General features: G+C 35.9%; 1 protein-coding gene across 1 annotated transcript in view; it reads left to right on the top strand.

The window, feature by feature from the left end:
• Window positions 1-12,487, top strand: part of LOC126473640 (attractin) — a 293,725-nt gene that overhangs the window by 37,541 nt on the left and 243,697 nt on the right. Inside the window, exons 4-5 of the mRNA XM_050100828.1 lie at window positions 1,414-1,607; window positions 11,388-11,561. Of these exons, the coding sequence (XP_049956785.1) occupies window positions 1,414-1,607; window positions 11,388-11,561 (368 nt within the window). The remainder of the gene's footprint in view (window positions 1-1,413; window positions 1,608-11,387; window positions 11,562-12,487) is intronic.

A 12,487-nucleotide genomic window follows, 5' to 3' on the forward strand; every position in this document is an offset into this window, starting at 1 on the left:
TTTGTCGGTTCTGCATTGGCCATACATGGCTCACACATGGTTATCTCCTCTGTCGCGAGGGCCCACCTCAATGTCGCTGTGGCTCCCAAATGACAGTCGTCCACCTCTTGCTGGACTGCTCACTTTTAGCCACTTTACGGTGGACTTGTAACTTTTGCAGCACCCTGCCTTCAGGGTTGGGCAACCTGCCTCACCAGCAGCTTTAGTTTTATTTTTTATTCATGAGGTTGGGTTTTATCATTTGATCTGAGTTTTAGCGCATGTCTTTTGTCCCTCAGTGTCCTCCACGCCAAGACTTTTAGGATGGAGGTTTAAATGTGTTGCAGAGTGGTTGGCTTCTCCTTTTTTGTTCTCATGGTCAGCCAGCCATGGTAATCTACTTTCTTGTTTTTAATCTCTTCTCCCTGTTTCTTGTGCCTCTCTGTGGTTTTCTTGTCCTGTTTTGTCCATTGTAGTGTTTGTTGTCGTTCTGTCATTCTTCTGGTTCTTCCTTTCTCCTGTTATTGTGCCGTACGTCGTCTTTGTTTTCTTCTTTCCTTTTACTCGGAACAATGGACCAATGACCTTATAGTTTGGTCCCCCCCCCCCCCTCCCCTCCCCCTGCCACACACACACACACACACACACACACACACACACACACACACACACACACACACACACACCTTTTAAACAAGCCAACCAACCAGTCAACATCAGTGGTCCTATAGAGGATACATAATAATATAATACATACTATATGTCATGGGAGTTGAGATGTGATTATAATTTTGCATGTTTTGTCTTAGATTGTCTAATAGTTGAATTTTATTTTTAAATCCTATAGATATTTTTCCCCATATGTTTATGGAGTTTTTCTATTATTTTTATATAGTTTTCAGCGCATCCTCATAGTGGTATGAATGAGACTAAGTATGACAGTTTTTTGTCATATTTTTCCAAATCTGGTTGACAAAATAATGCTCCAATGAACAAATCAAATTTGAAATTAATGCTTATTGTCCTTGTCTATTCCAAAGGAATTTACCACCACAGTTAGTACATCATAGACAACCAGTCACCAACAGATTTTTCTTGCAAATGCATGAATTATTGAAGACAGTACTCACACTTGTCAGTGAAATCATACCAATGATTTAGGCACTGCTTTTATTCATTTCATGCTGATGGCGTGTCATTTTGGAAAATTTAAGTGTATGAGCTTATAGTTGGTATGTTAGTAACCGGTGATTTCATATTGTTGTTGAAAGACTATTTGACAGAAATCTGACTGACTGGAGAACTGGTCTCTGGTTCTAAGTTCTTGTGACAGTCTTGTCCTTCCAGTTTCCTAGCTTCATTTGCACTGATTATGGGACTGGAACTGAAAGTTTCATTGATTGTATTTCAATGTGTCCATTTTAATTGTTGCAGATTTAACTCCTGTCCTAGCAGATCTTCTGCAGTGAATTGCTCAGGACACGGTATTTGTATAGATGGAGTGTGTACATGTGATGCAAGCTATATGGGTGAGGCATGCCACATAGAAGTTTGCCCAGGAAATTGCGGGGACAATGGGGAGTGCAACATGGAGTCTCACCGTTGTGACTGTCACCGTGGCTTCAAGGGTAACAGACCATATTTAGTCCCATTAACTGAGTACAAACTTGAAAATTTATATTGTACTGCATAAACTTTGGATGTGTGTGTATGTGTTTACTACTTCTTAAAATTAAGATGCACTATATGTCACTTTTGTAACAGCAGAGGTGATAATTTTACTATCTGCTCAGATATAGTGCAAAATTAAAGTAACTGTGTTGATCCCTGGTTGTTCTCGTATCAGTAGACATACCAGCTGCTTGACACAGATACATTTGTAATTTTGTTTAGTTCCATAATTCTTGTTCACAAAGAGAGACATAGAAATTATTGTCACGAGGAGTGATCTGCTGTAACTTGATAAAGATAACTACAAATGGGGAATTGAAAATCACCATAGGGGCATCACCCCAAACAAGATAGAGATTTCTCTCTCTCTCTCTCTCTCTCTCTCTCACACACACACACACACACACACACACATATGTTCTAATCATCTTCAGCTACTGTACTTTTACCCATCTGATACTTATTCCAGACACAGACTAACTATACAAGGATGCCTCAGCACTTTTCACACTGTCACTCTTTCTGGCAGGGGAGTTCCTTCCATCCTTCCTTCCTTCCTTCCACTTTCCAGTGCCTCTTATGTAGTGCTTTTAGCAGTACACCAATTTTCAATGCTCTTTGTAGTACCACATTTCAAATGGTCCAAGTTTCTTCTATGTTAGTCCACATTCATTGTCTTGCAATTTATTTAGAGTTTCAGTAGGTCTTCCATGCAAATTTTTGGTAGCAAGTAAACTCTTCTATCTGAAGAACATATGCTTTCATTGTGTTATCAGCTCACGAAGTGTGCCTTTTTTTCATCTTGTGTAGTTTAGTTTTCACTTCTTCTCTTGTTCTTTCACCACTATTTATGTTGCAATCCTAGTTCTACTTTCTGTTTCTCATAATAACTTTTGTCTATATTAATTTTACTTGTAAAGTAAATCCTGTGGTATTTAACCAATTTGGTGTTGCTTCTGCTGAGGTCACGAACTGGAGCAGAGTGCTTCCATGCTTGACTCTGTATTAACTTCAGTATGAGGGCACTGCTGTGCTGAGAAAGAGGGCATGTCTTCTTCAGTCTCTCCCATTCATTATTGCAGATTGCAGCAGGACTATGCTAATGCCTGTGGTATTAGTGTGCATTGCTGACTTTGGTGTGGCGCCACAATCTTTGCCTGATACCATAATATCCACATTTCATAAAAATGGTTAATCACTGCTAAATTGTGTAGTGTTGCCCAGTATCATAAATCTGAAACCATACTGTGACTATCTTATGTTACAGAACATTTGTGACATTCTTCAGCATACACATTGTGTGTCATTTCGTCACCTAGTCATGATATGTCATGTAGTACTGAAGGTCAGAGGATGAATATGTCAGAAGATGCTGTGCATGAAGTCCATATCCCTTTAAAGATTGGCAGTGGTTGTTTTGAGGTACTGGCAAATGTTTAGATTATGGGGCCATAGAATCTTCATAAAAAAATTGTGATGTGTGCTGTTACGTGCCATCATTTGTGATGTTCTGCTTCTCTGTAATGGTTGCAGGGTTGCAAATATTGTCTGTTCGATAGGGAACTAAATGCTGTACACCTTCATGCACACCCTATATGTGAGAGAAACCTGAAAATTTCTTTGTCTAGCAGTGGATGACATTCTAATTCACAACACATCTTTTTTAAGGTAATTGTGTTTTTGGTTGGTGCAGTTTAAATAAAGTTTTCTTCCATTGGACTGATTCCACCCTTGACGTGCAGGTTCTAGATCACCTGCAAAATACACATCTATAGCTGTTGTAACGTCATAATTGTACACACAAGATTTCCCGGTCAGAATTTTTGTAAATGTGGGAATAAATGAATGGCAAAACATGCCAAATGTGGTGAATAGAGGGGATTTTCCCACAATTGTAGTTCAATATCCTTCAGTTTATTGATGGCCAAAGTACTTTTAATTATATTGATGAAAGATTATGTTTTTCTCCTTTCATATCCCAGGCATCTTCTCAATTACTTACTCATCTAGTTGTGGATCCAGTAGACTTGAATAGTATGCACTGTTATTGTTTTACCCCTAAGAAGGTAACCTTCTACCATCCTAGAAAACACAATTCCTCTGTCATGCAATATCGACTTCCTTATTGCTGAGCAAGGCTGCGTACACCAACCGCTGTGATTGCTGTTTTATTTATGATTTGGTGTTGGAACAGTGCCTCCTTCACTCTAACATATCAATACACAAAACCAGTTGAATTCTTTTTCAAATGCTCCAATTATTGCCAAGAGATTTGTTTCGCAGCTGACGTTTTATTATTATTATTATTATTATATGAGAAAAAAGATATACAGATGTGAGTTAGTAATACCTACCCACCACTTTTTACAGTTCACAATAATAGAAATTATTCTACAGAATAGGAAGAGTTGTCAAGGAGAAACTTTCTCATCTTGTTTTCAAATTTTACTTTGCTGTTTATCAGACGTTTTATATCATTGGGTAAGTGATCAAAAACTTTAGTTGCAGCATTGTGTAGTCCGTTATGCGCTAAAGACAATCTTAATGTGAAGTAATGATGTCATTTTTTCCTCTGGTATTTATATCATTGTCTCTTTTGAACTATAGCAGTTTATTAACAGAAAACTATGTGAGGGAATAAATACTATGAAGCAGTAGACACAATGCCCAACTCCGTAAACAGATGTCTACAAGATGATCATGGATGAGCACCACATATTATTCTTACAGCATGTTTTTGGGCAACAAAGACTTTTATTTATGTATTTGTTTATTTATTTATTTATTTTTTTTTAAGAGGCATTACCTAAGAACATAATTCCATATGACATTATTGAATGTAAAAAGGTAAAATATATCAGCTGATTGCTTTATCTCTTCCCAAAATTTTCAATGATTCTAAGAGCAAATGTGGCAGAACTAAGTTGTTTTTGCAGCTCCAAAATGTGCTTTTTCCAATCTAAATTCTCATCTATACGGACATCTAAGAATTTTGAAGTTTTCAACCTATCCATTATTTCCACACCATGTGTTACACTTATCGTTGGTGTAGTGCCTGTGCAGAACTGAATATAATGTGTCTTTTTAAAATTGAGGGTGGGACCATTCACAGAAAACCAGACAATGATACTTAAGAACTAGGTTTACCATTTCTTCTGTTTATCTGTGTATGCGTGGATTGATTACAGTAGTCATATGCAAAAAGAACTAATTCTGTTTGTTGTATATTAGGCGGAAGATCATTTACATATATGAGGAACAATAGTGGACCTAAGATTGGGCTTTGGGGAACCCCATATGTGATTTCTCGCCAGACAGAATTAAGTCCCCTCACACACAATGTAGCAGTACTCCAAAAGACAATGGACAAGAGTAATGTAGGCAGTATCTTTAGTAGATCTGTTGCATCTTCCAACTGTTCTGCCAGTAAAATGACATCTTGGTCCGTCCCTGGCTATATTGATTGAATTACTAAGTACAACCTTTAACTGTCAATCTTAAAATATCATATTGTATGCATCCTTTATGATTCTGTTTGTGGTTTTAATTTTGGGGTGTTCATCACAAGGATCATCTCAAAGAGGAGTGTGGCCTCATTAAAACTAGATGTACATTACTGCAATACATGTAACAACATAAAAAAATTTAATTGATATAAATGCTGTTCATTCTCCAGCCCTTAAAATTTTTGCCTTGCATTTGTATGAGAGTGTGTATTGTAGTTGATCATGATTAAAGTAATTCATTGACCCTTTAGAAGTGATTTGTGTAAACAGTCTCTGTAACTAGATCTGTACTTAGGTGTATATGTCCCAGGACAATGGGAAATCTGTGAAAAACCCAGGAATTTTCTCATCTGGGAGAAATCAGGGAAAGACCTGGGAATTTTTCCTAATTTTAATTTTCAGTTAAATTTTTGTAATGTTGATTGATTAGAACAGATAACTCTAACAAAGAATTTTAATTTAGCCCAATAATGAAGAATAATACTGCAGCAGTAAAACACAAACAAGAGAATAAAAATAAAACTTTAGTTGCAAAGAAAATGTACAATTTACAACAACAGAACACAGTGCACACACAAGCATTTGCCAGCAGCAAAATGTGTCAAAGATTATGCAATACTTCATAACAGTAATCTGCTTTCAATATGTCTTTCTCATGGGCCTCGTTTTGATGAGTGTGTTGTCACATTGTTTCACATTTGTAGCATGTCACGGGAAAATATTGCGAATGATGGTTCGAGAAGTGTTACTTTCAAAGTAAATTTCCTTTTATGCAAGATGAATTATTTCTTAAATCATGGAGTATTAGCTTCATTCAAAACTAAACACTGAGGACCAGCCAGATAGAAAAATTTCAGTCAAAGAAGACAAGCCATTTATTGCCATTATTTAATATTTCACTAGCACATTTGTGTTTGGTATATCTTAAAGGGTAACAATTGCTAAAAGAGACCAAGTTTCAAGGCTAGATTTTCATATTTATTTTACTTCATATATTCAGCCATGTAACCCTCAAAATGTTCAGTATACAGCAGATAATTTATGGTTGTGCTTGTGAGAAATATTCAGCTGCTGCAATTTAAGCTATGTTCTTAAGATCCTGTCCAACCACACCCTCAGAAAAAACTGCAGAAAAGTATTAATGGCCAATATTATATGTGAAAACTTAGCTTTCCTGTAGCTATGCTGTATGTATATATTAATGTAAGCCATTAACTATTCCTGTTTGTTGTGTGTTTGAACTATCTAATAGTGACGTTGCTATTGGCTGACTATCTCATATGTCCTATGCTCTGAATGTCTGCTGTCATTGGTTGGTGAGATCTTGTGACGAGCTGTGATTGTGGGACAAAAGCACATCAGAATCGCGATTTCAGAGAATCAGAAGTTTCTTTGCTGTATTTGGTGGAATTCCTGTTTACACTTTCATAATGCGAAAATATGAACTGTAAATGTTGCCACACATCAAACATCATTTCAAAACACATTGTTTTTTTGCTGGATTTTGTTTCCTAAAGTTCTGGGAAGTTCTGTGCTAGTGTACGAAACCTTCATCATTCAAAGGAATGATAAGTTGTTCATCTGTGAGGGAAATTGTATTTTCACTTAATACAGAAAACAATGTACTTGTACCAGGGTATAGTGTATTTTCATCTAACAAAAAGTATATTTTTAACTGGGAAGTCTGGGAAAAATCCAGTAATTTTTTTATTCTTTATTTTTCTTGTCTGCGTGTGGACACTGTTCAGTATTTGCGAAAGTTTGTGATGTTCTTGCACTTAATCCATTCTACAATAAGGCAAACATCAGTGTGGGACTAGGTGTTAAATATTGGTGTTTGATATTGATTCCATTAGACAATGACTAGCTCGTGGGTAGTGTTATATGCAAGTCAGAGTTTAACACTCCATCATGAACTACTGCTTACAGCATGTGTCCTGTATATTTTTAAGACCATAACAGATCAAAAAAGTAGCTATGTGTGTTTAAAGCCTCATGAATCAGCATTACACCACTGTGTTGCAATTACTCCATTTACAAGATATGGTGTTGTATTATAAAAATCTTCAACTTCAACTGTTAGCTCCAGTGTGACAAAACTTCATGTTCGTACACAACTCTATTGCAGTTTCAAGAGTCTTCAGATTCACCATTTTAGACTGACATTGCAGAGTAACCTGCTTTGACTTAATGTGTTTGGCACTGCACAACACTCCTCAACATCTCTCACCATATTTGTGCGATTGATCACCTTTTTGTAGGCTATAAAATGGGTAGGTGGAAGGGGAAAGGATTGTTGTAGATAGTGCATGCTGGAGACGTGCAAAACTTTTCAGTTTTTTTACCAACATGGTGTGTAGCTTCCTGCTAAGATGTATTATGTTTTCTTAAAGTTTATGATTGGCTTCTAGTAGGTTTTATATTGAGTGTGGTCACACATTCAAGATCTGAAAGGTAGAAGAGTTGAAATAGAGATGGGAGCTTTTGGGTGTGACTGTTGGCAGATGCAGTGTATTTGTTAAAGTGGAATTGAGTGATGGTTAAGGGTTAGAAATGGATTGCAGCCAGAATCACAACTTTCTAAGTGAGGCATTCATGAGCAGTGCCAAAGAATGTAAGTAGGGCTGAAGGAAAAATGTGTTGGACTGTAGTTTGCCCCTATAGTGAGGGTGCACTGGGGTATAGGGTTAAGGGACATAAGATTGTTGGTAATGAAAAAAGTGTGTGTGTGTGTGTGTGTGTGTGTGTGTGTGTGTGTGTGTGTGTGTGTGTGTATGAATAAATCAAAATAGTAGGCAAGGAAGGAAACATGATCTTCAAACAAAGTAAAAAGGCTGGCGAACAGAACAAGGTAATCATGAAATAAAAGAGCATTAGGTAACAATGAACTGTTGCTCAAATAGGATTAAAGGTTAAGGACAAATTTGCTTCAACAGTAAAATAATGTTGTTACAAAGATTTTTTGATCACTAGACACAGTTATGATGCATCATTAAGGCATCACTTACAAAGAAACAGATGGCAGGCAAAAAAATGGTTTATAAACAAATAGGCAAAATAGAAAGAATAATAGCCAGAAGGGCAGTTACTGTCATAAAACAGAAAATTTAATGAGGAAAATTTTTAATATTACCAAAAGAAAGAAAGGATGGCTTGAATTACCTTCAGGAGGTGAAACACTAATTACTGCTGATATGAACTCAGTTAATACTGAATATAGTTGACCTTTCGAAAGTGATGCAAAAAGTCATCAGCCAGATATTTGGCAATAATTGCAGTGATGATTTGATAAAACAGGTTAATTATGGAGACAACAATAACCTCATGAAAATGTGTGAAAATTGTAACAGCTATTTCACAAATATTAGTTAGAGTTCCACACTTTAATTTATATATAGAGTGGTAAGATTTTCCTTGATTTTGAAACTAAATATTTTTCACTCCACCCATAGCTAAGGAAATTAACAAAAATATTTCGCAGAAGCCAATTCTCCTGTATGGGTTCTATGTATATTTGCTAAAATACATTAGTCATTGAACAATGTAGGAAAAGACAGATTGCTACTTACCATAAAGAGGACACATCAAGTTGTAGACAGGCACAATCAAAAGACACTTACATAAAGCTTTCTGCCACGGCCTTCATCAGTAGAAGAGAGACACACACTCCCTTCACACCAACAAGCAAGCCCACCTGTTGCACACACAACTGTCAACTCTAGCATCTCGAGCGGCATTGCGGCCGAAGATGCTGGAGTTGGCGGTCTTATGTGTGTGAATGGTGTGTGCCTCTTTTTACTGATGAAGGCTGTGGGTGAAAGCTTTATGTAAGTCTCTTAATTGTGCCTGCCTGCAACTTGATGAGTCTTCTTTATGGTAAGTAGCGATCTGTCTTTTCCTAAATTATCGATATTCCTACCTGGAGTTTCCATTGTTTGAGTGGTCGTAATTCAGTCGCTCCCCAAAATATTTGAGAATGAAAATTGGTCCTCTACACTAAAAGGCAATAAGCACTTGTATTACGCTTTTCTTATTGTCAGCCAAGTCAGAATAAGTGGAGTACATTGTGTTTAACTGTGTGTTGAAATTCTTTGAGTGTCACTATTTACGAAGTCCATATCAATTCAGTTTCTGAAATTATGTTCTTGTTGCTGCAGACCTTTGTATCCATGTTAATGTAATTCAATAAAAGGTCTTACTACAGGAACAGTCCTGGTCCGTACAAATGCTTCTGATTTTCTCCATTGTGTATTATTTCAGCAAGAGCTGCTTCAGTATGGTACAAAAGGAATGTGTAATGAGTGAGTGGTTTGTGTCCTCTCTGTAACAGGACACAATGAATCATTTTTGCTCACAGAATTGATGGGATGCAATCTTAAGTACAAATTGTCAGATAAGATGAATACAATTCTTCAGAGGAAGGCAAACTGTATTGACACATACTTAAACATGAAGTCATTGAAGGGAAAATTAGAGGAACGGTAGGACAAGGAAGAAGAAGAATTCAACTTTTGGATGACACGAAAGATGGAAAGAGATACAGCAGACTGAAGGAAGAAGCTGAAGGCAGGGAAAATTGTCATCAGAAATTCTTCATACAAAGACACAGACCTGCCACTAGGCAGAATACTACATAATAATAATGTGTTAATCAAAGCCCTAAATGTAGTTCACCCAATTTTGTTTTTAGCAAAATCTTCTCAGTACTATTCAGATACCTTTACCCTAGAATTTGAATGTATCCTGCTTTAAAATGAATATATAGTTGTACATAATAATCAATAACCTTTGCTGATATGTTTTCCAAACACGAACCAGTCATTATAGAATAACAACAACCTGGTTTAACTTTTAGCTAAGGATTAGAGCAGACACTCACATAATTAACATACTAAACTGGTCAGGTATCATCTTGTACAAATTTAACGTGTTTATTATGAAGATTACTATTTGTTGCTCACAAACGATATTCCCTTCTGATGATGACATGCACAAAAATACTTACCATACAAAAGTTTTTGAAACAATTTATTCCCTTTCATATTTCATAAAAAGTAATCTGTTTCATGCTCGTACTTGTGCCTCAACTCTTAACTCTATAGGCTATAATCATTTACCTCTGATAAATGTAGTATTCCACCAGTATAAATAAGTCACTCAAATAACTTTTATGTTTAATCTAATTTAATTCTATTCATTTGAGTTCATTAGGTTCCATGGGACTAAGTGAGCCAGAGTTACTTGGTCATTGAAAAGCTAACTACATAATTCACAGAGAAATGAAAAGAAAGCTTAGAACAGAAAAGAGACTAAAAATATGAGAGAAATAATTTTACAGTAGTACAATAAATAATATGTTACAATATGAGGCTCTAAATTACACCACTGAACTGGAGTAAAAATAAAGGTGTCCCTAAAGGAAGCTTTTCAATTTATATTTGGAAATCTGGGCTAAGACTTTCCTTTAATATCAGTGGGTAGTAAGGTGCAAATTCCACCTGCAGAATAATGCACCCCTTTTTGTAAAACAGTTAAATAAGTGTTGGGCAGTGTTAATCATTGTTCCATATAGCGCTCTTTTTGACTACAAAGTCCACATTATTAACTATTAATTCATGTGGAAGTATATGTGCAGCAAGTTACAATTACACACTTTGATGATGATTTGCACGTAGTTTGTGAACTGTCACTGCACACTGTACTGTAGTGATAATATTCTCTATGAATGGCAAGAGTTGCCCCATAATATGACAGCAGAGGGCGCAAGAAAGTAAAAGTACACAAACTAAAGAAGTTATAGCTTTTCAGTGTCAGAGGCAGTGTACATCAATAAACTAAATGTGAGACTTCCAAGGAAGCTTTACTGATTTGTATAGTTAGACTTCCCTGAGTATTTTACGACCACGTGAAAATAAAATTTCGTTTCTAAAAGAGATCCATTTAAAACTACATGCATTTTTATTTGCTCAGTTTAAATATCAATTTGTTTTCAGTAAGCCATGACGTAAAGTTATCCACTACCATATTTATTACATTGAAAGTCTTTCACAATGATGCATGCCGTCTTCAAATAGTTCTTTTTAATCACCTCTCATGTTGAGAATGTTTCACAAAATAATTCATTACATACATAAAGTAAAAGTACTGTCAGTGCTCTAATCTTTTTTGTCTTGCTCTTTGGACATTCAGAACAAACATGCTACATTTGAACATAGTTTTAATTTGTTCTAGGTGATGACTGCAGTCAGTGGGAAGCAACAGGCTACTGGGAAGTAGTACAACCGAAAGATTTTGTCCCTGTGGGTTCTGCCTCGCATGGAGCAGTTGTTTGGAGAGATTCGTTGTACATAATAGGTGGTGAATCATTTCATCGTGCTGAAATGATATACGTTTATGACTTCAATGGTGAGAATAATGTGTAATGTTAATAAAATATTTTTAAATGTTGATAGTTATGTAGAACTTCACAGGTGCATTGAACAAAAATGATTCAGTTTTATATTCCATCAAACTGCACAAGCTTACTGCAGTCACTCAGCTATTGTTACTGTGTTTTATTTTGTCACATAATAACTAGTTCCTAGGACACACTAGATAGTGTTAAATATTTTAAAATTTAACAGCACATTTCATCATTGGCAGATGCAGTGTGTACATAATTAGAAAATGATGAAGTACAGTAATTGGAAACACTTTTAATGCAAAAGGCTAGATAATTTACATTATCATTTTTATTTTTTGGCTTTTTTTCTATCTTTTTGTACCCACCTGTCCAGATGTGCCACTCTAACCAATATTATTTTGACTAATGATTAATTAATCTTTGCAGGCTGAATTTACTAACTGGACGTACCACTGTGCAAGTCAGAGTGACTCCCTCCTGTATGAACATTGATATTGGTTACTAAATTAGTCATGATTGTTAATGAAGGACTGACAGCTTCTGATTTGGTTTTGGTCCATAGATTATATCTTTATTGTCTGAGCCTAAAGTGAATTGAAAATTCCTGATTCTCTGGGACATCTCAATTCTTTCCCTACCACAGCATTGCTGACCTTCGCATTCAAGATCACATTAAGCTCAGTAACAGACATCAGTATCTTAGGCAGTCACCAGTCCTTTCATGTTTAACACAATTTCTCTTGAAGCCTCAGGTTTCATGGGACTTTGATTATATTCTCATGCTGACTGAGGTAATGTTCACATATTAGACCTAAATTTGAGTTCCAAAGTCAAAATTGCCTGTGTTTGTGTTGGAAGTTCATCGTAATATTTAATAAATCATATTTTGACTAGTAGTGTAACGTTCTTTGCTTCAGTTATTTTTGTT

Source organism: Schistocerca serialis, chromosome 4 (genome assembly GCF_023864345.2).
Source record: "Schistocerca serialis cubense isolate TAMUIC-IGC-003099 chromosome 4, iqSchSeri2.2, whole genome shotgun sequence".
Classification (NCBI taxonomy): Eukaryota; Metazoa; Arthropoda; class Insecta; order Orthoptera; family Acrididae; genus Schistocerca; species Schistocerca serialis.